At 53.0% G+C, this 24,822-nt stretch overlaps 2 protein-coding genes across 2 annotated transcripts; one reads left to right on the top strand and one right to left on the bottom strand.

The window, feature by feature from the left end:
• Positions 1-449: 449 nt before the first annotated feature.
• PRADC1 (protease associated domain containing 1) lies at positions 450-4,678 on the bottom strand. Its single transcript, XM_075708870.1, has 5 exons — positions 4,618-4,678; positions 2,797-2,897; positions 1,666-1,775; positions 834-1,001; positions 450-570 (listed from the first exon to the last, which is right to left on the bottom strand). The coding sequence occupies exons 1-5, from the start codon at positions 4,676-4,678 to the stop codon at positions 450-452; spliced, it is 561 nt and encodes a 186-aa protein (XP_075564985.1).
• Positions 4,679-5,152: 474 nt separating this feature from the next.
• Positions 5,153-22,021, top strand: CCT7 (chaperonin containing TCP1 subunit 7). Its single transcript, XM_075708868.1, has 12 exons — positions 5,153-5,172; positions 7,289-7,442; positions 10,821-10,927; positions 11,378-11,503; positions 12,137-12,189; positions 13,230-13,401; positions 15,827-15,991; positions 17,110-17,298; positions 17,919-18,016; positions 19,424-19,556; positions 20,702-20,908; positions 21,738-22,021. The coding sequence occupies exons 1-12, from the start codon at positions 5,167-5,169 to the stop codon at positions 21,960-21,962; spliced, it is 1,635 nt and encodes a 544-aa protein (XP_075564983.1). The 5' UTR covers positions 5,153-5,166; the 3' UTR covers positions 21,963-22,021.
• The last annotated feature ends 2,801 nt before the right edge of the window (positions 22,022-24,822 follow it).

Genomic DNA, 24,822 nt, shown 5'->3' with positions numbered 1-24,822 from the left:
TCATTAGCTCAGGCAAAAATATACAGATATTGGGCGAGCCCTGCTAGTACAGTCCAAGCCTGTATCTCACTCTCCCTCCCATCCCTGACAGACCACATCCACGTAACCCTGCGTCCCTCTAAATCGGCAGCACAAATTACTGGTGGCATCTTACGCGTCGTTAAGATGTTTCTCGGGGAATTCCTGGCCTGCTCTGGGCCATCGCCTCCCTCCCAGAAAGTCACTACAAAGGGTGCTGGGTGCCAGGCTCAAGGTTCCCGCTGCAGGTGCTGGCGTTTGCCCTCCAGCCACACGCCGGCGGCAGCAGAAAGATCTCCGCGTTGCTGAATCCGGTGAGGCCAGGCGGTGGGATCTCTGGAGCGCGTTGGGACCCTTTCCTCATACCTGATCCCTGGGACAAACTCCTGGGATCCACCGAGAAGTCCTCGATCTGCCGCAGCCTCCTGCTGCTACCAGAAGGTCCAGGGGGGCTGCATCATTTCGTACGTGGGGATGCTGGTGACGTTGACGGGAATGGAGATGACAGCCCAGGGGAGCCCGTGCTGCTCCAGGGAGCGCCTGATCATGTACCTGGAAAGATAAAGAGGTGACAGGCGTGCCCGAGTCGGGAGAGTGGAGCCCAGCTGTGAGTGTAAACCACAAAAGCAGCTCAAAGAGAAACTCTGCAGATTAATTACGACTGAATCTGCTAAAAATCTGCTTCACCAAGCCCAGGTGGGCCACGCTGATCCTTGGCAGCTCCCTGTTTTGTGGGGACAAGGCTGTCGCTTGGCCCTTCCCATGAGATATTCCGCACCTGGGGAGACGAGACGTCTGTTGGCCAAGGCACCTACCCGTCCCTGCCCAGCAGGAAGAGCGCGGGGATGTCTGCTGTCCGCCTGGTGCTGTCCTGGATCATCTCGATGTAGAAGCTGTCGTTATCGTAGGCATTATCTGCGATGATCACCGCCCGTCCGCCGTGCTCCTGGATCACCCGCGTCTTTGACAGGAATGAGCAACCCCTGGGGCAGAGAGCGACATATCTTTGGTGGCCGCAGGCGGATCCTCGGCAGATACAAAACCAGAGCTTGCCTGGAAACACCCAAACCGGGGACTGTCTCCCTGGCCCCGTGCCTCCCCCAAACCCTGCTCCTCTTTGAGGCTGTACTTTAGAATCATAGAATTGTTTAGGTTGGAAAAGACCTTTAAGATCATCCAGTCCAACCATTAACCTAACACTACCAAGGCCACCACTCAACCAGTTAAGCGCAGAGTAGCAATCTCATGTTTCCTGGCTTGGTGGCTGGATTATTTTTAATGAAAGTAAAAGCTAGGAATCATTAAGATTAGAAAGGACCCCTAAGATCATCAAGTCCAACCATCAACCCAACACCACCATTTTAGGCACAGGCTGCCCACTCTGCCACTTTCTCCTAAGAAAACAGAAAACAAACCGGGGCTTTTTCCAACTTGGAAAACAGTCCGCACTAAGAGATGCCACATGAAATGCTCTGCGGTAGGAGCACCCTCACGTTTTCCTCGTATACCCACGTGGGGTACGTCACAGGAAGAAGCTGGAGGTGACGGTAAAATGTGGCCGTGGCACTGTCACCCTCTGTGCCGTGGGCAGCTCCCCTCCTGCCCGAGGGTCCCCCCCCAAAACCGCTCCCGTGACGCCAGACGTACCCCCTCTCCACCAAGGCAATCTGGTCCTGGATGAAGACGCCATTATTCAGCTCTCCGCAGGCTTCGGGGGGATCGGCCGGGACCAGGTGGATCTGGTCGTACCTTGTGTTCTCCGAGCGGGAGACAGGCAGGGGTGAGCGAGGCGGGAGCGGGGCTGCTTCCCGTCCCCAGCCCCACCGCGGCCGTCCCCGCTGTCCCGTGCCTGCTCATCCCCGTGCAGGGTGTGCTTTAGGGAGATTTATCATAGAATCACCGAATTGTTTAGGTTGGAAAAGACCTTTAAGATCATCCAGTCCAACCATTAACCTCACACTACCAACTCCACCACTAAACCAATTAAAGGCAGAGGAATCATTTCATGTTTCCTGGCTTGGGGGCTGGATTATTTTTTAATGAAAGTAAAAACTGGGAATCATTAAGGTTGGAAAGGCTCTCTAAGATCATCAGTCCAACCATCAACCCAACACCCCCATGCCCACTAAACCATGTCCCAAAGTGCCATGTCTGCATGTTTTTTTGGATGCTTCCAGGGATGGGGACTCCCCCACCTCTCTGGGCAGCCTGTTCCAATGCTTGACCACTCTTTGCGTGAAGAAATTTCTCCCAATATCCAATCTAAACCTCCCCTGACACAGCTTGAGGCCATTTCCTCTCATTCTGTCGCTTGTTACTTGGGAGAAGAGACTGACCCCCACCTCCCTGCACCCTCCTGTCAGGCAGCTGTAGAGAGCGATAAGGTCTCCCCTCAGCCTCCTCCAGGCTAAACAATCCCAGTTTATTAATCCCGGGTTTATTCAGGGAAAGGTCTCACATCTGCAGACAGTTGGTTTCTCTCTGCCATTCCCTGCAGGAGCCTGAGCATCTCCTCCTGGGACGTAGCCGTGCCTGTCTCAGCCCTTGGAGGAGGAAAGAGCGGGGCACGTGCTCCCTGAACACACGTGGGACCAAAATCCCCCTCCAAAAGCCTGCTGAGGCCGAAGGCAGGGACAAGCGCATGCCTCCTTCCTAAGGGAAAGCTCGCGGAAGAGCAATTGGCTCCATTTTCATAAAAGACTTCAAATCACCGGGCCCTGCTGTGGAGAAATAATTAACCTGGGAGGACCCAAGACAAATTCAGTCCTTAATACTTACAAACACGCCACCAAAATCCCTGGCCAGAGTGGCAGTGAAGATGTAGCGGATGTCTCCCGGGCTCAGCACTTGGAAATACAAATATTCATGGATGCGTAAACCTGGGTGTGCATGGAGAGAGGGGAGAGGCAGAGAAAAGGGAAAATTCCTGAAAAAAAGGGAAAATCCCCAGCTACCGCTCCCGAATTGCACCACGCTGAAGGGAACGCACCCGTCAGCAACACCAGCTCCTGGCTGCGCCCTGGGGCTGAGGACCCAAAATGCTGGGTTGAGCCTGGGGTGCTGCCAGGGGAGAGGCACCAGCACCCAGGAGGGAGCGTGGTGTGGGGGGAAGGCAGCGGGACTGGGGGGCACGAGGGAAGGGGAAAACGCACCTGGAGCACGGAGGGGGTAGGGGTGACATGCACCCGGATTGGGGGGCACAGAGGGGAAACGTGCTTGGACTGAGGCACCCTGAAAAGAAATGCACTGGGGTGGGGAAATGCAGTGGGGCTGGGGTGCACCGAGGGGAAATGCACATGGATTGGGATGCAGGAGGGGAAATGCAATGGGGTTGGGGTGCACTGAGGGGAAATGCACATGGATTGGGATGCAGGAGAGGAAATGCAGTGGGACCAGGGCGCACCAAGGGGAAATGCATATGGATTGGGGTACAGGAGGGGAAATGCAGTGGGGTGGGGGGGCACTGAGGGGAAATGCAGCCGGACTGGGGTGCAGGAGGGGAAATGCAATGGGGCCAGGGTGCACCGAGGGGAAATGCAGCCGGATTGGGGTGCAGGAGGGGAAATGCACATGGGGTTGGGGGGCACTGAGGGGAAATGCAGCTGGGTTGGGATGCAGGAGGGGAAATGCAATGGGGTTGGGGGGCACTGAGGGGAAATGCAGCTGGGTTGGGATGCAGGAGGGGAAATGCAGTGGGGCCAGGGCGCACCAAGGGGAAATGCACATGGATTGGGGTGCAGGAGGCAAAATGCACCTGCATCGCGGTGCACGGAGGGGAAAAGCAATGGAGACGGTGCAGCGAGGGAACATGCACTTGCATGGCGGTGCATGGAGGCAAAATGCAGCCGGACTGGGGTGCGGGAGGGGAAATGCAATGGGGTTGGGGTGCACCGAGGGGAAATGCAGCCGGATTGGGGTGTGGGATGGGGAAATGTAATGGGGTTGGGGTGCACCGAGGGGAAATGCAGCCAGACTGGGGTGCGGGAGGGGAAATGCACCCGGAATGTGGTGCACGGAGGGGAAAAGCAATGGAAACGGTGCAGCGAGGGGACATGCACCTGCATCGCGATGCATGGAGGCAAAATGCAGCCGGATTGGGTTGCAGGAGGGGAAATGCACCCGGAATGTGGTGCACGGAGGGGAAAAGCAATGGAAACGGTGCAGCGAGGGGACATGCACCTGCATCGCGATGCATGGAGGCAAAATGCAGCCGGATTGGGGTGCAGGAGGGGAAATGCACCCAGAACGGGGTGCTGGATGGGGAAATGCAATTAGGTGGGGGTGCACCGAGGGGAAATGCACCCGGATCGCGACGCACCAAGGGGAAATGCAGCGGGATCGCGGGGCAGCGAGGGGAAACGCACCCGGATTGGGATGCAGGAGGGGAAACGCACCCGGATCGGGATGCAGGAGGGGAAACGCACCCGGATCGCGGTGCAGCGAGGGGAAACGCAACGGGGCCGGGGGGCGCGGAGGGGAAATGCACCCGGATGGGGGTGCACCGAGGGGGAACGCGACCGGGCCGGGGTGCACGGCGGGGAAAAGCAGCCGTGCGGGGCGGTGCGGGGCGCCGGGGCCGGGCGGGCCGCTCGCACTCACCGCGGGCCGGGCAGGAGCAGAGGCAGAGGCAGAGGCAGAGCCAGAGCCAGCGGCGCAGCATGGCTGCCCCCGGCGCCGCCAGCCGCCCCGCCCGCCCCCGCCCCAAGCCTATTGGCGGCGCCCACCGCACTCGCCTTCCTATTGGCCGGCGCCGCCGTCAATCTCCTGCGAGACAGGGAAGGGCCTGCGCGGCCCCGGTCAGCTCGGTGACCCCTGCGGCGCGGCGGGGCCGCCGCGTCCCCTCACGGGCCCCGCCAAACACAGCCGCACCCGCCAGCCCCGCTCGCCCCGGGCCGTGCGCCCGCTCCATCCCCTGGCAAACAGCGAGCCGCCCTCCCGCGCCTCCCCGCCTCTCTATGGCCGTTCGGGGAGGAGCGGGCACCTCGGGGCCGCTCTGCCCGCCCCTACCACCGAGCGCGGGCGGAAGCGGTCGCCTAGCAACGCGCGCTTCCCTTCCCGCCCCGGGGAAGCTTCTGGGCGGGCGCGGTGCATTGTGGGGCAGGGCCTGCCGGAGCCGGGGGGGAGCGGCAGCGAGGATTCACCGCCGGGATGATGGTGAGTGCCATCCCCCGCCATCCGCCGCCATCCGCCTCGCCGCCGCCCCCCGCTGCCCGGGGGAGCCCTGCTCGGCCTCCGCCACCTTCCGAGGGCCGTGTTTGGCGGGGTTATAGCGGGGCCGCTGCGCGCTGGGGAGGGCGGAAGCCGCCCTGCCGCGGAGGCCTGCCGCTGTCCGCGGCGTGAGGGGGCACGGCGGGCCCCGGTTCCCGCCGGCCTCCTGGGCCCGGGTGCGAGCGGCTGGGCTGGGCGGGAGCGGTGCGTGCTGGGAGCTGTAGTCGTGCGGGCCGGGCGGCAGGAGCGGGGAGGCGATCGTGCCCCTCTGCTCGGCACTGGGGAGGCCGCACCTGGAATCCGGTGCCCAGTTTGGGCCCCTCAGCACAAGAGGGGCTGGAGCGTGTCCAGAGAAGGGCAACGGAGCTGGGGCAGGGTCTGGAGCACAGGGCTGGTGGGGAGCGGCTGAGGGAGCTGGGGGTGTTCAGCCTGGAGAAGAGGAGGCTGAGGGGAGACCTGATCGCTCTGCAGCTCCTGGCAGGAGGGGGCAGGGAGGGGGGTCGGGCTCTTCTCCCAAGGAACAAGCGATAGGATGAGAGGAAATGGGCTCAAGGTGCGCCAGGGGAGGTTTAGATTGGATATTGGGAGAAATTTCTTCACGCAAAGAGTGGTCAAGCATTGGAACAGGCTGCCCAGAGAGGTGGGGGAGTCCCCATCCCTGGAGGGGTTCAAAAAACGGGCAGAGGTGGCACTTTGGGACATGGTTTAGTGGGCATGGGGGTGTTGGGTTGGTGGTTGGGCTGATGATCTTAGAGATCCTTTCCAACCTTAACGATTCCTAGTTTCTACTTTCATTATAAATAATCCAGCCCCCAAGCCAGGAAACATGAAATTAATTCTTACTCTCCCTTTAATTGGTTTAGTGGTGGAGTTGGTAGTGTGAGGTTAATGGTTGGACTGGATGATCTTAAAGGTCTTTTCCAACCTAAACGATTCCATGATTCTATTCCATGATGATGTGAGGCGCTCCTGGAGCCCCAGCCCACGTCTCCCACCCCAGCCCCATGGCTGCGGCCCCCTCAGCCGCCCGGCCCAGCACCTCCCCTGGCTGTGGGTCCCCTTCGGCCCTGGTGCTCCCCAGCTCCGAGCCCCGCTGCGGTAGCTCAGGAGCAGGCAGCTGCAGCACAAGGGCAGTGTGTCTGCCTCTACCCTGATTTTCTCAGGGATGCCAGGGTTCATTTGTGTTGAGATCTCTGCTCCGGTGGGCATGGAAGAACTCGGTACGTTTTCTTCCACAAGACCTTTCCAGGTTTTAGGGAGCCCTAACTGTGATCCTCACCCCCCTGTTCTATTCCCGCACTCTTTAGTGCAACAGTCACGGTATAATTTTGCTCTCTGCCTGCAGGCGGTTGTGTAAAACCACGTGCCTCGCAAACTTTGGCTGCGTTCGGACTTGGTTGGAGCTTTGCCTGTAAGGCACGTTTGCTTTGTGAAAAGGGCTGGTGCGCTCCCAGAGCAGTGAGAAGCCCCTCTCTGCTGTGGCCTCTGATAGTAAACTGTGCTGGAGACAGCTCAGAGGCTGGCTGGCAGGTGTAATCACTTAAATTGTGTTCATCTACTGCGTCCTCTCTGTGAAAGCATCTTTCAGCAGTGGGCAGCTTGGGCTCTGATTTGAGGCGTGACGAGGAAGGGGCTGCTGTGCCTGTCCTGCTGACCATCTTGCTGGCGCTACCGTAAAGAATCACTGATCCGGTCGCAGCACTCGGGCAGTTCCCCGCTCTCTCAGCATCACTGCGTGTACTGTCTTCTCCAGTCTAGCGTCGAGATCAGAACTTTGCTGAACTACGCTGTGTGGAGGAAGCCCGCTTTTGGGGACCGTTACTGTACGGTCTCAGAGCATGCACTGGAGGCACTGGGTGAATTCCAGTTACGCTGTGGGAGCACTGGGAGATGGAAGGCAGCTAGCTGGTGTGAAGGCAGAGGAATTTTAAGGAGGCTGCAGGTGTTGATCTCGGCCTTTTTGTGTGATGGTGGCTTGCTGGGCTGTGTGAGGAGTTAGCTCCAGGTTGTCCGCAGGCTGTTGGGATTGGAGTAACGGCTCTGCTCTGGGTTCTCTCCTCAGCCAACACCGGTTATCCTGCTGAAGGAGGGGACGGACACCTCGCAAGGGATCCCTCAGCTCGTCAGCAACATCAATGCCTGCCAGGTTATCGCGGAAGCTGTGCGCACTACCCTGGGACCTCGGGGCATGGACAAGCTCATCGTGGATGACCAGGGTAAGCGCTGGGCAGTGGTCTCGCACAGCCGCGTAGAAAAGCGACTCGGAAATAATCTCCAAGGACAGCACACGCTGGCAGCGTGCGTATTTATTCACATCTTCATACCAATTAAAACCAGCATTTGCATATATCCAGACTTCAACTTCTTCACCCCGTACTAAACTTAACTCTCGTAGTAGAGGTTCAGCCTCTGTCTCAGTGTTTAGTTTTACACCTTGACTCTGGCCTCTGCTGTTGAAGAGAAGATAATTGTCAGACTTACCTGAGGAACTACCTGTTTGCTGCCTGTTTGGTCTCTTCTTCCAAGTAGTTAGTGATAGGATGAGAGGAAATGGGCTCAAGCTGTGTCAGGGGAGGTTTAGATTGGATAGTAGGAAAAATTTCTTCACGGAAAGGGTGGTCAGGTTGTTGCGTGAAGAGAGGCTTTGGAAGGTACCCAATTTATCGTTATAAGTCCGGTTGCGTTCAGCACACTGAACTATCACGATTACGGATTCACAAATAACGTAGGCACCTTTCGTCTAGTTGTGCTGCATGAACTATCACGGCCACGCTTAAAGTGTGTGGTCGCGTTCAATGACCACTATCACGCTAGACCAATAAGTCAAAGCAATTTATTAAAGCAACAGACACACAGGTTCTTTGGATTACCGGTGATAAATTCACTGACTGCAAGGCACCTACGCTTGCCAAAGGTTAGAATAACACAGATGCATCAAAAGACATAAAGTGACTCTATAGAGGTTTCTAAGTTTCTCGCGGAGGCACTTGGTATAACCAAGTGTTAGATTCTTACCCAAAGGCGTCCCGATGGGGGGGAAGAGAGGCTCAGCCCGTCGACTGATCCCAGAGGTCAGAGTAGTATACGGTGATGTCTTCCCTAACATCCCCTCTCCCTTAGGCCAATTTTATAGTATTTTACACATTAGGTGGAGCTTGAGGGACTCTAGTCATACCTACTTTTGTTACGATTGGTGTAAAACTTTCTCGCTTCGTTTTAAAGGTACAGGCCCAGAAAAAGTCAGCGCAGGCTCAGTGAGGGGGGGTCTTACCTTGGAGGCGGGTGGGTTTTGAGATGGGAGTGTGTTCTAGTATTATAATGATGTTATAATGAGTAAAAGTTACTAAAGGACAGCATTTTTGTCAACATCATGATAGTTTGCTGACGCAGGGTATCACTTATGCAGCTTATCAAGGCCATGGTGCCCCTTCGAGTTCCCTTATCACAGGGCTTGGCCGTGATGTCTCCACACCACTCCACCCCCTGGGCAGCTCCTCTCAGAATCAGCACACCAGGCTCCCCTGGGTTGCAACATCCAAGGTTACAGGCTTAGGAACTTCTGTGGGATAGATTCCTTGCATCCAGCTGCATTCCATCCAGAAAGCTTCTTCAATGCTGTACCTTTCTTGTAATCGTAAATCTACGTCTGGTGTCTAAGTCACCTCCAGCAATCACTCCACACAGGTGAACAGGCTGCCCAGAGAGGTGGGGGAGTCCCCATCCCTGGAGGGGTTCAAAAAATGGGCAGAGGTGGCACTTTGGGACATGGTTTAGTGGGCATGGGGGTGTTGGGTTGGTGGTTGGACTGATGATCTTAGGGGTCCTTTCCAACCTTAATGATTCCTAGTTTTTACTTTCATTAAAAAATAATCCAGCCACCAAGCCAGGACACATGAAATTGCTACTCTACCTTTAATTGGTTTAGTGGTGGAGTTGGCAGTATTAGGTTAATGGTTGGAGTGGATGATCTTAAAGGTCTTTTCCAACCTAAATGATTCAATAAGGCAGCTGTGGTCTTTGTTGTGAGGTTGGGTAGATCCGTGGTTAGTGGGACTAGATACGAGAAGGTCTGTACCAGAAAGGAGGTTTCCAAGTGTGTTTTGACCCTGGTCTTCAGCTATCCCTGACCATCTCTATTTATTTTTAAAACAAGGCTCATAATACGTATGGAGTTACTCAGCCCTTGTTGTGGCTGAGTGTGAGGTCTGTGGATGTTACTGGGTTGATTATTTTTTTGGTATGATTTGGGGATGAGACTTGGCCCCCCCTCTGAAAAGACTTGATGAAGTCACCAAACAAGTGTATTGTTTGTGGGCTTTTTTTTATTGCTGGTATTGAAGGGTGGAGTGGAAGGTCTTGGTATTGTCTGTAAATAGTTCTTACAAATTGGAAGTGTAATAACTTTAATAAAAAGGATAATTGGATTTAAATTTACCTAATAACTACTATGATTGATTTCTAGTCTCTTCCATCATGCGAGTGGCAGAATAGAATATCTGTTTTTGTCCGTCTGGGGAGGCTATTGAGAACTAAAAGGGAAATGAATTTAAAGCCCCTATTAGTTGGTGTGAAGAGGTGTTCTGCACTCAAACTAAATTCCCTTGATCTGCTCCAAAAATGGACTCAAAAGACGCTGTTGATACAGCATGGAGGCACCTGCTGAGACACCCTCTGTGAAACAGTTGTTTTGGGCTCCCCCTCTCCATGGGGTCACCCTTCACTTTCCTTTTCAGCCGCTTCATAGCTGTGTATCTGGCTGCAGGAGTGTATTAAAACATCGTGGCCATCACATCTCAAATCATGTAGGAGAAAAAAAAACAGTCATTTGGCTGAAGAAAAATGGCTTTTAGGTGGAAATTTGGGAGGAGAGCCTGTGGTTGTTCAGACATAACAAAATTCACAGTGATGCGGGACCAGGGCTTTATTGGGGAGCAGTGTAGTGTAATAACAGGTTGGGGACACGTTTGACGTGAAAGGTGAACGGGTGAAGCACAGGGAGGCTGGCTGGTCTGAAGTGCGCAGCGGGCGGCCCTGCCCGAGGCCATGGATCAGGCTGGGCCTGGCCTTGCTCGTCAGGCCGCAGGGAGATTTAGATTGGATATCAGGAAAAATTTCTTCCTGGAAAGATTGGTCAAGCATTGGGACAGGCTGCCCAGAGAGGTGGGGGAGTCCCCATCCCTGGAGGGGTTCAAAAAACGGGCAGAGGTGGCACTTTGGGACATGGTTTAGTGGGCATGGGGGTGTTGGGTTGGTGGTTGGACTGATGATCTTAGAGATCCTTTCCAACCTTAGTGATTCCTAGTTTTTACTTTCATTGAAAAATAATCCAGCCCCCAAGCCAGGAAACATGAAATTAATTCTTACTCTACCTTTAATTGGTTGAGTGGTGGAGTTGGCAGCGTTAGGTTAATGGTTGGACTGGATGATCTTCAAGGGCTTTTCCAACCTAAACGATTCTGTGATTCCATGATTCTAAGTTACCCTTGTACTAACTTCTCTCTGAGGTCTGAAAAGCTCCTTGGGTGTGGAGGTGCCCTGACCAGGGCTTTACTCTCAGCAGTCGAGCTTGACTTCCTTTTGTACATCAATCCTAGGCAAAGCCACTATCTCCAACGACGGTGCCACCATCCTGAAGCTCCTCGATGTTGTCCATCCGGCTGCGAAGACGCTAGTGGACATCGCCAAATCTCAAGATGCAGAGGTAGGAGGGTAGCCTGGCTGCACTCGGAAGCAAAACATGCAGCAGTAAGCTTGCTCTTGTCAGTGGTTGCGTGGACTTTGTGTTAACAAGTGGGAATTGCTCATGGAGTGCTGGCATTTATTCTGGTTTCTTTATTGATGCCTTCTCTTTCGTGATAACTTCCAAATCTTTTACACTGTTTCAGCCGCATCTGATGGGTGGTTTGGAAATTTGAAAGATACAAAGTTCACATTTTGTGAACATAGGTGACTGGGAAATGAGACTTCACCCTCATACGGGATGCAGTGTGAACCCAGCCCTTCTTAATCACTAAAGAATCCAGCTGCAAGTCTGTGAGGAGAGAAAATTATGAAGTCTGATTTCCTCTGGAAGCCCTTGCATGGTTTTGAAGCCTCTATCCCAGAGGCTCTGTGGTGTGCGGGTGACCCAAAGTGTTTCCTCTCTGTGCAGGTTGGTGATGGTACCACGTCTGTAACTCTGCTTGCTGCTGAGTTCCTGAAACAAGTGAAGCCCTACGTGGAGGAAGGCCTCCATCCTCAAATCATCATCCGTGCCTTCCGCACAGCGACGCAGCTGGTAAGGGAGGGCTCAGCTGCTGCCACAGAGCTGGGGAGTGTATTGGTTCCACCAGAGCGTCTGGGGAGGGGAGTTCTGTGGCAAAAAGGAAAAACAACACACTTCCAGGCAAAAGTCAGTAGTGACTGGGCATTGAGGGTGACGGTCGCGATCTCACGCTGTCTTACTGCAAACGTCAGCTGCCTTCTCTGGTGTCAGTGAGCTGTTATTACCAGCTAGTACCTCTGGAGCGCTATTGCTTCCTTTGTTTTTGCTCCGAGGAAGAAGTGGGAAAATTAATTTCCCATTCACCTGATTGCTACTGCTCCTTGGTAAACCTTACGTCTCATGAAGCGCGTTGGTCCCGTTAACCTGAACCTTCTCTGGAGGTTAACTCCTTCAGCAGCCCTTTGGTTCCCCAGATCTCTGCTGAAAACAGTGGAGCAGCTCTGAGCCTCTTCCTGATCTTCTTAAACTTATGTTGATGTGTTTCGTAGAATTACTGTGCTGGAAGGAATAGCTTAAATGCTTGAAACTTCAGTGATGCTGAAGTAGGGAATAAAAGGTACCGTAAAATACAACGAGAAAAGTTGCCGATCAGATGAACTTACGAGCATGAATTATTAATCCCGCTGTTGGTTTGTGTTTTGACAGGCTGTAAACAAGATCAAAGACATTGCTGTTGCAGTGAAGAAGGAAGATAAAGAGTAAGTTTCCCTTACAGATGACCTGGTTGTGTAGCTGGGCTTCAGTTCAGCTGGAGTGAGGGCGTCTCTGACTTATGCTCTGGCTCTGGCTGAGGTCTCAAGGTCGGGCCGAACAGCTGCGGCCCCACACCGGGGTTATTCTCAAGCTTTTGGAGTTTCCTGCTCCTCCGGGGAAGATGCCGTGCTCTCACTTGGGCTGCAGCAAGTTATGTAGGCCGGTGTCTTCCAGTGCACATGGAGGAAGCTAGGTACCAAAATAAGTGTCCTGATTTCTTTTTTCTGGTGGTGGTGGAGACCTGCAGCTTTTGCTGCAATCAGTGGCAGTGTGAAATGCTCAGTGCTTCTTGGAAAATCAGATCGCTTTTTAGCTGTTGAATGCATGAAGTTAGATAGCTAACAGCAGTAAGGAAATGATCCCTTCAACTGAGGGGAGAATACCAGAGTTCATTTTCTCCCTGCATTTTAAGCTTTTGTCTGCTTGATCTGACCTTACTAATACCTGCAGTAAAACTTCAAGTTGAAGCGTGTAACCATCTTAAATAAACCCAAATGAGTTGGATCCTTTCTGCTGGTCTGTGATGTGAAATATGTAGTTCTCATGCTCAGCAGTAACTTGGGTGATGGAGCCTGGGAGTCGGATCCCTATTTCCCTGGCGTACCTTGTATTATCTACTCTGTTACGGCGTACATTACCTGAGTTAATGCTTTACAGGATGTGCCACCTTTAGAGGGTTTCGGAAGCTCCTTACTGCCTTTGGATGAAGGAGAGGATGCTGAGCCCCGCTGTTTTGCTCAGGTGTCTAAAAGCAAACCAACCTGCTCAGTGCTAGTCTGATGCTCGGGCTCTGAAAGAGAGAATTGTACTTTGACAGTCTGGCCTTGGACACGTGGGTGCCTTGCTTTCCCCGTCGATAGAAAGGAGCTGATCTTTGCTTCTGTAAGAGTGGATTAATCGCGCCGTATACATGGTGTTTTGTGAGCTTGCGAAAAGAATCGGCAAGGGAACAAGACCTTGTTTTTTCTTTCTTTCTTTCTTGCAGTGAGCAGAGAAGCCTGCTGGAGAAGTGTGCAGCCACAGCCCTGAGCTCTAAGCTGATCTCCCAGAGCAAGGAGTTTTTCTCCAAGATGGTCGTAGATGCTGTCATGATGTTAGACGACTTGTTACAACTCAAAATGATTGGAATAAAGAAGGTGCAAGGAGGTGCTTTGGAAGTAAGTTCTGTCGGAGCCTGTCCTGAAAGGGTAGGAGACAGCAATCACAGCTCCTTCAGTCATAGAATCACAGAATGCTTTGGGTGGGAAGGGCCCTTCAGAGCCCACCCAGCCCAACCCTGCAGTGCCAGGGACAGCTTTAACCAGAGCAGGGTGCTCAGAGCCCCGTCCAGCCTGGCCTGGGATGTTCCCAGGGATGGGGCCTCCACCGCCTCTCTGGGCAACCTCTGCCAGTGCCTCACCACCCTCACTGTAAAACATTTCTTCCGTATGTCCAGTCTAAATCTATTCTTCTTTAGTTTAAAACCATTACACCTTCAATGGGTTGACTCAAGCAGAAATGCAGCCTGGCTTGATAATGCCTGTTCGGGAATTACCAAAGTGAAACAAAGCTGTCGATGTGAGGAAAAAGCTTAGTGAGTAGGGCTGGATTTCTTTTCTGTAGGTGGAGAATCTGCTTTTTTGAGCCAAATACACTCTTACCTCGCTGCCCTCTGCAGCAAATGTTGTTAACTGGTACAAATTCCATTTACATCTCTGCAAATAATGAAATTTTTTTTTTTTTTTTTTAATGGGAAGCCTTTGTTACTTCTGGAACCAAAAGCCACATAGTCTTGGTTGTATGCATGAGTACCGGCTTGGAAAAAATGCAAAGAAAACATTGTGAAGGAGCCGATCTAGCTGTGAGCAGGGCGGATGGGCTGTGTGGTTTATGCCACAGTGCTGGAATACCTGTCGTGTACGGCACTGCACGCGGGTGCGTGGCAGGGAGTTGTTCTTGGGCTGTGGGGACAGCTGGTGTGTCCGTGCTCTCTCCTGCCTGTATCCTGTGTAGGTTTGGCCCGTCGCTTGGGACCACTGAAAAGTAAAACCTGCCACAGTCTCTGTGAGTTGTTATTCTGTGGCTGTTACTGTCTGTAAACACTCTGCGTGAGCGTTTTCATTGGGAAGAGGCATTATAATTATGCCATTATCTTGCCCAGACAACTAATTTAGTGCATTAGGAACGTTTCAGCATCTGTTTTTGTGGTGTCTGGGCCTGCTGGTATTCCGAGGCTTGCAGAAATTGGTCTCCTGGGGAGGGAGGTGTCTCCTGTTCTGGATAAAAGTGGCTCTCCCTACTCTGTATTGTTTGGCCCTTCTGTCAGACCCCTTGGAGACCTGTACGAGGATGGGGCAAATAATTTAGCATGCTACGGTTGGCTTGTGAGAGATTGTCGTGGTTTAGCCCCAGCCAGCAACTCAGCACCACGCAGCCGCTCACTCACTCCCCCTGCCCCAGTGGGATGGGGGAGAGAATCGGAGGAGTAAGAGTGAGAAACACTCCTGGGGTGAGATAAGAACAGTTTAATAACTGAAATAAAGTAAAGTAGTAATGATAGTAATAACAATATAATAATGATAATAATAATATACAAAGCAAGTGATGCCCAATGCAATTGCTCACCACCCGTTGACCGATACCCAGCCAGTTCCCGAGCAGCGATCGCTGCTCCCTGGCAAACCCCCCCCAGTTTCTATACTGCCCATGACACCGTATGGTATGGAATAGCCCTTGGGCCAGTTTGGATCAACTGTCCTGCCTGTGCCCCCTCCCAGTTTCTTGTGCACCTGGCAGAGCATGGGAAGCTGAAGAGTCCTTGACTAGCATAAGCAGTACTCAGCAACAACTAAAACATCAGTGTGTTATCAACATTCTTCTCATTCTAAATCCAAAACACAGCACTATGCCTGCTACTAGGAAGAAAATTAACTCTATCCCAGCTGAAACCAGGACAGAGATCCTGGGTCATCTCACCCTGTCAGCTAGAGCAGAGAAAGTCGGTGCTTGTCCTAGCTTAGGAAGGACAGGGACCCTCTGGGCTTCAGTGTCCTGGGCAGAGCCAAGTCCGCAGTGCAGTGCGTGGTTAGATACTCTGGTTAGATACTCGGCGGGGAGGAGATTGATATGCTGATTTCTCTCCCAGCCATGAAGTCAAGAAGTTCCCTTCAGGGGGCAGTGTTGGGCAGGGCAGTCCTGCTGCGAAACAGGCCGGGAGGTGGTGATGGAGCTTGGAAAAACAAACCAGGGCAACAAAACCCCGCGAGTGTGGGGCTGTGGATGAGAAATATCCATCTGGAAATAGGCAAGACATCAGAGAGAGCGAGCAGATTGCTCCATCCCTTGATCTTCAGATTGTGTGTAGCATCTTTGGCTGCGGCGTCTTGAGGGGTAGAAAGGAAGTGATAGAAGCTGGTTTTATGAACAGAGAGAAGAAAATATTTGCTGCTTATTTTCTCTAAAAGTGGGTTAATCAAAGGAGACAGCTGTTGATGAGCGCTTTGTAAATGAGGACTCTGAAAGCAGGGAGTCTCCTGTGGGAGTTACTAACCCTGTTGAGAAAACCTTGGGAGGCTGAGCCTAACGCAAATCCCTGTCTTCAAGGACTCGCAGCTGGTGGCCGGAGTTGCCTTTAAGAAGACGTTCTCTTACGCTGGGTTTGAAATGCAGCCCAAGAAGTATCAGTCTCCCAAGATTGCCTTGCTGAATGTGGAGCTGGAGCTCAAAGCTGAGAAGGACAATGCCGAAGTCCGAGTAAACACGGTGGAGGTAAGAGCCGAAAGGGGAGCCTGTTGCGCTTCCTCATGCCCACAAGACGTGGTGGCTGCTTGAGAGCCAGTGGGATAAATGGGATTGCCTTCTCTGTGTCCTTCACCCCCCTGAAAATAGCTGGCGGGTTATGCTGCCTCGTTTGGGAGAAGGGTATGGCAGAATTTGAATTACAGCACGTTTAGGGCATGTTTCTGCTCAGTCATCGTTCCTCAGCTATGCCGTGATCAGTCGTCAGCTGTGTGCTGACTACTTTACGCCTAACAAGTGGCATTCCAGGGAAAGCTTATTAAGTGGCGCTTTAAATGCTGGAAAAGCCTCTGCAATATTTAAGCAAACAAAGTAGCCATTTGGACAGTAGTTCTCTTTCCATCTTGTTAAAATACCTTTATGAAACGTGGTCTTCCTGTGACACCTTGGAAAGTACCGGGATGTTGCGTGCATTTGGTTCCTGCATAATTGTGGTATTTGAAGATCTCTGGGTGCTTTGCTTTCAGGGTCTTGGCCCCGCTGTCATCTTAATAATTGTTTCCTTAAAGGTCCCCTCTCTGCCGTGGTGAAAGCGATGGTCTTTTCTCTTGTAGTTGGCTGCTGTATGCAGTGTTGCTGTGTGCTTTTGTGAGCTTTCCCAGCTGTCTGTGGCTGTGTTTCACTGACAGCTGGAGCACAACAGGCTTGTGAAGCCTGAGCACACTTGGTAAAGCATGAGGTTTCTCAGGATCTGTGTTTTTTTCCTCTGTGATAGATACTGTAAGTCTGTCCACCCCAACATCCATGTGTGGTTCTGTAAATGCCTCTCAGGCATCAATATAATCCCTTCTCCCTCCTTGTGCTCGCTCCCTTGAGCTGTCGCTGCCTCTCTGTCAGTTCATCCAGCCCCTTTAACGACTCAGTTCTGCTGCTGGAAGCATTTTAACAGATGTGGCTCTTTGGCATAAAATGGAGCGACCTAAAATCGCCTGTGAGTCTTGGAAAGCAGTTGTCTGCCAGGGCTGCACAGCGCAGCGTCGCTGCCGCCTTTGTTTTAGACCAGCTCTCCCTTTGCAGGTGCTGCAGGGTAGCATTTGCAAACGCTTTTTAATGTGAGCGCTTGGCCCTTTCTCTCTTGTCCCTGCTAGGATTACCAGGCCATCGTGGATGCCGAGTGGAACATCTTGTATGACAAGCTAGACAAAATCCACAAGTCGGGAGCCAAAGTTGTCCTGTCCAAACTTCCTATCGGTGATGTGGCTACTCAATACTTCGCGGACAGAGACATGTTTTGTGCCGGCCGCGTCCCAGAAGAAGATCTCAAGCGAACCATGATGGTGAGCTGCCTTGTTTCAGAATAAAGACTTTTTGTTTAGTTTTGACAGCACCAAGCTGGTCATTCCCAAAACAGGGCAGCAATCGGTGACTGAACACACTGTTCCTTACAAAGATTTAAAATGAAAATTGCCTAATATTTTTGCCAATGTGGTTATTGTGTAAAGTTGCCGTATACTGACAAAGCTGTTCCTTGATGGAATGAACAATCACACGCTAATTGCACCTGCACTGCCTTTTTTGTTTCTCTGATGTTATATATTAGGGTCTGTACATTGCATCGGTGGAGGTTTATTTTCCCTGGTTCTTGCCTGTTCCATCGTGAGTGGTTTTTTCCTAAGCTTGCTTTGTGTAGCTGCTGGACTCTAGAGCCTGTGAGTCAGCACTTAGAAGAAGCATAATCTTATTTTGCTTGTCGAGGATTATTTCTGATGTCAGTAGCCTGCCTAAATGCATGAGATAGGAGGAAAGTGGAAGGTATTTTTTTTCCTGAATCTGGCCTGCAGGTTGGTTTTGCATCAACTAAAAGGCCGGGCTGTCTCTGCAGAGTAGGAGCCTGCTGGGAAAATTTGTCTTGTTTGCCAGTGTTGGTAATGCCGCGCTTTATCTCCTTTCCGTGCAGGCCTGCGGTGGTTCCATTCAGACGAGTGTCAGTGCCCTGTCGGATGATGTTCTGGGCCGATGCGAACTCTTTGAGGAGACTCAGATTGGAGGAGAGAGGTAAATGCGCCAAGCTGTGAACCTGTGCTCCTGTGCAAGCACTCTAATATTAGTCTGAAAAGTTAGGGTCTAAGCATTGGCAGGTTTGGGCGTCTCTCAAGGTGATGGTGGGATGACAAGATTGCGTTATTGCTGCTTTTTGTGAGGCTGAGGGAGGGGGCAGGAGTAAGCTTTCATCTAAATCTTACCTCTTTTTACAGGCTTAAAAATATATATTTATTCCCCAATGCCTTGTAGAAAGCGTAGCGGTATTTTTTCATTTGTAACTTAAAAGCAATGCGTTTTGGGGTTGATGTGGCGCTCGTATCACTGATAATCCCACAGTGACACTTCACTGTCGGCACCAATGAAGCTGGGTCCTATCTAATGGGGTTCTTCCTGTTGCTAGAGGAGGAGAAATCCTCTTCGGGGCTGTCTGCTAACATCTGCTGTGTCCCTGCCAAGTGAAAATGAGAGCACCTGTTTAGCGCAAAGCCCTAGCAACAGGAGAGAGTGGATTTTCCTGGGTCAGCTTGAATTCCGCTTGTATGTTGCCTGGCTCCGCTGCTTCTTAGCTCAGGATCTGATAGGGGCACTGCGTAGGGTGAAACGGCTTCAGGCATGCATCTGGCTTGTAAAGAACTTCTCTGTTCCCGTACTGTCATAGAATCATCGAATCGTTTGGGTTGGAAAAGACCTTTAAGACCATCCAGTCCAACCATTAACCTAGCACTGCCAAGTCCACCACTAAACCAATTAAAGGGAGAGTAAGAATTTCATGTGTCCTGGTTTGGTGGCTGCATTATTTTTCAATGAAAGTAAAAACTAGGAATCACTAAGGCTGGAAAGGACCTCTGAGATCATCAGTCCAACCGTCAACCCAACACCCCCATGCCCACTAAACCATGTCCCAAAGTGCCACCTCTGCCCGTTTTTTGAACCCCTCCAGGGATGGGGACTCCCCCACCTCTCTGGGCAGCCTGGTCCAATGCCTGACCATTCTTTCAGTAAAGAAATTTCTCCCAATATCCAATCTAAACCTCCCCTGGCGCAGCTTGAGCCCATTTCCTCTCGTCCTATCGCTTGTTCCTTGGGAGAAGAGCCCGACCCCCCTCCCTGCCCCCTCCTGCCAGGAGCTGCAGAGCAATCAGGTCTCCCCTCAGCCTCCTCTTCTCCAGGCTGAGCACCCCCAGCTCCCTCAGCCGCTCCCCACCAGCCCTGTGCTCCAGACCCTTCCCCAGCTCCGTTGCCCTTCTCTGGACACGCTCCAGCCCCTCAATGTCCTTCTTGTATTAAGGGGCCCAAACTGGGCACCGGATTCCAGGTGCGGCCTCCCCAGTGCTGTCATATCTGTGCAAAGCGTGTTGAGTAGCAGCGCTGCTTCTCCATCACCTTAATTTAACCCTTCTTGTGTCATGCTGTTGGCAGGTATAACTTCTTCACAGGCTGCCCGAAGGCAAAGACTTGCACGATAATCCTGCGAGGGGGTGCAGAGCAGTTCATGGAAGAGACGGAACGGTCCCTGCACGATGCCATCATGATAGTCAGGAGAGCAATCAAGGTAAGGACCAGAGGAGATACCTTCCTGCTGGCTTGGCGTTGGGGTTGTTGATCAGACTCAGCACAGCTGTAACTCCTTCTAGAATTCTTTTCCCACATCAGGATTTGGCTAAGGTCTTTGTGGAGAGACCGGGAGCTCTCAGCCGGTCGAGTGGAGTGCGCAGACAGGCAGCATCTGATTGATTTAACTCGAGTGCTGTTCCGTGGCTGAAGCAGTGTTGCCTCGGCAGCGTTGGCAGCTGCTTTTCAGGCACGCCTGGTGTTTGCCTTCTTAGTACAGTCGTAACTTGTGCTTGCTGGGTTGGGGTGTAAACGCCTCCATCCTAAAGCGAATGCCAGATTTTGGGTGCGTTGGGTAGATTTTCAGTAGATTTAAACAGCAAGGTTGATCCCATGTGTGTGTTAGCACCTGTTAAAACCGCTTCTTCCCCCTCTTGGTCACCAATCTCGGGGTGACCGTCCCCTGGCCGTCAAGGTAAGCTGGGAGCACCAAGAGAGAAGTGTGAGGCACGTGTAAATGTGAGCTCCGCTTGTGGAGTTGCTGGTCCTGTGTGGTAGATGCTGCCTGACTGCGGGCGTTTCTGGGTTACGCATAGTAACGTGTCAACGCCATGTTTTCTGGTTAAAAACAGCTCTGAGGCTGAGTGCCCTGAGGGGATGGGAAGAAGCATGTCAAGATTTTTGGAACTGTTTTGCTTCTAGAAAGAACATCCCGATCTCCCTACTGAAACAAATGGCGGGGGGTGGGGGGGGTGGATAGCAGAACTTGGCTGGGAAGTGCCGCTGCAAATACCTTTAAATTTGAACGCTTTACAAAAGTGAGGGGGAACTTGCCCAGCACAAGGGAGCTGTGGTTGGCCATCCCTCTCCTGGACCCCTCTCCTGGTCCACTGTCCCCCGATCACTCCTTTATCTTGTGTGCAGCTGGAAAGAGCTGCTGGTGGCTGCCTCTGGAGGCCCTTGGCCTGTTTCTGAAGCTCCCGGCAGAGCTGGCAGGCGCTTCCCAGGACAGCAGCAGCCTGGGCTATGGATTCCCCTGGATCCGCTGTGTCTGCATCACCCTGCCGTGCAACACCCGCAGGAAAGGAGGCTTTCCCGCTCTCCCCATTCCCGCAATGAGAGCCAGAGTTTCCCTTCTTCTTTCAGAATGACTCGGTTGTTGCCGGCGGTGGTGCGATCGAGATGGAGCTTTCCAAATATCTCCGGGACTATTCCAGAACCATTCCAGGCAAACAACAGCTGCTGATAGGTGCTTACGCTAAAGCCCTCGAGATCATTCCGCGCCAGCTCTGCGACAACGCTGGCTTTGATGCCACCAACATACTGAACAAGCTCCGAGCCAAGCACGCGCAGGTAGGTGCCCACCTTTGAAGCGAGGGCTGCTAGAGAGAACCAGCACTGTGTGTGATTTCTTTCCTTTTTTTTTTTTTTTTTGTTGTTTTTTTCCCCTTGAGCCTGATGGATCCGGTTAGGCTTGCGTCCTCTGATTAAATGCGGTGTTTTGGTTTCGAGATCAAGTGTGGGCTTGGTGCAGGTTTCTATAAAAGGAAATGATCTGTTTTCCCTTTGATCACGGCTGTCGGGTGACTTCTAGAGCTGGGGGTTTTTGATTTGCTTTTTAAAAATGCATAGTTTGTCAGGAGGGAGGCTTCTATATTAAACATTGAAATAATTAGAGTGTAGAAGTTGGCCAAACCGTGCGTTTTCCAGAGGAGCTGCAGACTGGAAGTTTACTTCTCTCGGAAGCAGCTGCTGCTTTGTGGGGGTTGCTCCCACCACAGGTCACCCTGCTGATGATTGTGGGGTTAGGAGGGGTGCCCCAAAATGAGCGGCTGTACCTTGGGCTGCAAAAACTGGGGCTGTGGGTAGGGGAGTGACAGCAGTGGAGTGGAAGTCCGTCCTGTGAGGCCTCTACAGCTTCTTTCCAAAACGGAGCACGCCTCCTATTTTACGAGGCTCGCTGACACTGTTTGCTGACAACAAAGGCTTTTTGGTGGTGGTTTTTGGTTTTGGGTTTTTTTTTTTTTTCCCTTTGTGTTTCCCTCAAACATCCTTCATACAGCAAAGTCCAGTCTCTGCCTCCCCCAAACATTTGCACGTCTTTGCTTTCCAGTGCCCTGCCCTGAAGTCCTGCCTAGCCCGATAACGAGACCCCCCCCCCTTCCCTCTTCTCTCCCCCCAGGGAGGTATGTGGTACGGCGTGGACGTCAACAACGAGGACATTGCTGATAACTTCGAGGCCTGCGTGTGGGAGCCGGCCATCGTGCGCATCAATGCGCTGACAGCAGCCTCCGAGGCCGCTTGCCTCATCGTCTCCGTGGACGAAACCATCAAGAATCCCCGGTCCACCGTGGACGCTGCGCCCAGCGCACGGGGCCGGGGGCGAGGCCGACCCCACAACCACTGAGACCCCACTCCGCCACGGGGGCTGGCGTCCTCTTCCAATGTGCGAAATGAAAAGAAGAATTGATTAGCAGCTTAATTAATGGGCCGTTTACCAGATGGTCATTTTGAGGGCTTACAGGCAACCACTGGCCTTGTTTAATTAGAGTCAAATCTTGGCCTCGGCAGCGGCAACCTCCTGTGAGATGCCCTGCCCCGACATTTCCTACGCAGCACTGATCCCCTTAGGCTCGCCTCAGCCTTCCCCTCGGAAGCCGCGCTGAGCGGAGGAGCCCTCTTCAACGCTGACAGGTAGTGCAGCAAGTGTGGGGTTTGTTCCTATTTATACTTTTTTTTTTTTTCTTCTGGGGGTTTTGAACCCAGGCTCAAACACAATAAAAAGGTGACTTCCTTTCAGTGGCAAATGGGGGTGTTCCTCTGTTCTCTCCTGCTTGCTTCATCCCGCAGGGTGGCAGCTCGTGGTTAGAGCTAAAAGGTTAACCTTCCAAACTCGTTTTTTGCCCTGTTTAAAAGCAGGCGCTGTGCTGGGAAGCGGGACCCCCTCCAAGCGCACCCTGGTTCCCTGTGCTTCTGGGGTGGGAGCCCAGGTGCCCACCAAAGCCGCACTGTCACCGCCCTCCGCAGCTGGGCAGGGGAGAGAAAATACAACGCAAGGCTCCTGGGTGGGGATAAGGACAGGGAGAGATCACTCAGCAGTTACAGTCACGGGCAGAACAGACTCGACTTAGGGCAAATCAGTTTAATTTATTATCAATCAAATTAGAGTACGGTAATGAGAAACAGAAATGAAATCTTAAAACACCTTCCCCCCACCCCTCCCTTCTTCCCGGGTTCAACTTCACTCCCTGTTTCCCAATTTTCTCTCCCTCCCCGCCAGCAGCACAGGGGGACGGGGAATGGGGGCTGTGGTCAGTCCATCACGCGTTGTCTCTGCTGCTCCTTCCTCCTCAGGGAGGACTCCTCACACTCCTCCCTGCCCCAGCGTGGGTCCCTCCCACCGCAGACAGTCCTCCATGAACTGCTCCAGCGTGGGTCCTTCCCCGGGGTGCAGCTCTTCACCAAGTGCCCCAGCGTGGGTCCCTCCCGCGGGCGCAGCCCCTCAGGAGCAGCCTGCTCCAGTGTGGGTCCCCCTCGGGGTCCCAATTCCTGCCACCAACCCTGCCCCAGCCTGGGCTCCTCTCCCCACGGGGCCACAGCTCCTGCCAGGAGCCTGCTCCAGCGCGGGATTCCCCCGGGATCCCAGCCTCCTCCGGGCACATCCCCTGCTCTGGCTGGGCTCCTCCCCGGGTGCAGGGGGATCTCTGCTCCCCGGGGGTCTCCGTGGGTGCAGGGCACAGCTGCCTCGCCATGGGCTGCCCCAGGGGTGCAGGGGAATCTCTGCTCCGTGCCTGGAGCCCTCCTGCCCTGCCCTCGGGGCTGCAGGGCCGTTCCTCTCACGCGTTCTCGCTCCTCTCTCCGGCTGCAGTGGCTCAGGGGGTTTTTCCCCTTAACTCTGTCATCCCAGGGGCGCTGCCACCGTCGCTGAAGGGCTCGGCCTTGGCCAGCACTGGGTCCATCTTGGAGCCGGTGGCATCGGCTCTATCGGACATGGGGGAGGCTTCCAGCAGCTTCTCACAGAAGCCACCTCTGTGGCCCCCCTGCTCCCAAAAACCTTGCCACGCAAACCCAATACAGCTTCCAAGACAGATCGCCCCACCGCCTGTCACCTCCCTTGGAGCTCCTCACTGTTGCTCAGTGATGTTTCTACCTCCTTTTGCTTAACGGGCCACTGACATCTCACTTTTTACTCTGTGGAAGGCGGCTCGGGGCAGCAGCTGTGTCTGACATCTCCAGCCCTGGCAAGGGGATGGATCCTGGTGCTTGGGGCGTATCCAGCAGGAAAATCCTCTTGGGGAGACTTGGGTCTGGTAGGTCAAAAGTGTTAATGGAAGACAGTGGAAGAAATTTGGTATCTATCTGGTATCAACCCTAGGTCTCGTTTAATTAGGCAAGTTGATGGTCTGTTGCACCACAAATGTGTTATTTCTGCCCCGTCGGTAAAGCGCTGCTGTGCGACAGCCCCTCCGGGCCCCGTCGGAGGCGCAGAGCCATCGCGCACGTCCCCTAACGTGACCCCCGCGGCCGTTCCGCTCACCTGACGCGCGTTTTCGGCAGCGTCCGAGCGGTCGTGGTGAAAAGCGAGCGCAGTTACAGCTTCTGTGTAAAAATCTCTCGGCGTTTCTCGATGCTGGCATTTAAAGATGAACGCTCCCAAGAGAAAATGGGTCTGGAGCACAGGGCTGGTGGGGAGCGGCTGGGGGAGCTGGGGGTGTTCAGCCTGGAGAAGAGGAGGCTGAGGGGAGACCTGATCGCTCTGCAGCTCCTGGCAGGAGGGGGCAGGGAGGGGGGTCGGGCTCTTCTCCCAAGGAACAAGCGATAGGAAGAGAGGAAATGGGCTCAAGCTGCATCAGGGGAGGTTTAGATTGGATATTAGGAAAAATTTCTTCCTGGAAGGGGTAGTCAAGCATTGGACCAGGCTGCCCAGAGAGGTGGGGGAGTCCCCATCCCTGGAAGGGTTCAAAAAATGGGCAGAGGTGGCACTTTGGGACATGGTTTAGTGGGCATGGGGGTGTTGGGTTGGTGGTTGGGCTGATGATCTTAGAGATCCTTTCCAACCTTAGTGATTCCTAGTTTTTACTTTCATTGAAAAATAATGCAGCCACCAAGCCAGGACACATGAAATTAATTCTTACTCTCCCCTTAACTGGTTTAGTGCTGGACTTGGTAATAGTTAATGGTTGGACTGGATGATCATAGAATCATGGAACCGTTTAGGTTGGAAAAGCCCTTAAAGATCACCCAGTCCAACCATTAACCTCACACTG

Source organism: Pelecanus crispus, chromosome 4, assembly GCF_030463565.1.
Source record: "Pelecanus crispus isolate bPelCri1 chromosome 4, bPelCri1.pri, whole genome shotgun sequence".
Lineage (NCBI taxonomy): Eukaryota > Metazoa > Chordata > Aves > Pelecaniformes > Pelecanidae > Pelecanus > Pelecanus crispus.
Note: the sequence above shows the minus strand (reverse complement) of the source record. Positions and strands in the feature narration are given on the sequence as shown.

What these genes read in the sequence shown, in the direction of transcription:
- CCT7 (XM_075708868.1), top strand. An exon ending in GTGAAGAAGGAAGATAAAGA is followed by an intron (nt 12,190 to 13,229) that starts GTAAGTTTCCCT and finishes TCTTTCTTGCAG; the next exon opens with TGAGCAGAGAAGCCTGCTGG. An exon ending in ATCTCAAGCGAACCATGATG is followed by an intron (nt 17,299 to 17,918) that starts GTGAGCTGCCTT and finishes CTTTCCGTGCAG; the next exon opens with GCCTGCGGTGGTTCCATTCA.
- PRADC1 (XM_075708870.1), bottom strand. Translation starts at nt 4,678, where the DNA reads ATGCTGCGCCGCTGGCTCTGGCTCTGCCTCTGCCTCTGCCTCTGCTCC. An exon ending in CTGCTCCTGCCCGGCCCGCG is followed by an intron (nt 2,898 to 4,617) that starts GTGAGTGCGAGC and finishes ATGCACACCCAG; the next exon opens with GTTTACGCATCCATGAATAT. An exon ending in TTCCTGCTGGGCAGGGACGG is followed by an intron (nt 571 to 833) that starts GTAGGTGCCTTG and finishes TTATCTTTCCAG; the next exon opens with GTACATGATCAGGCGCTCCC.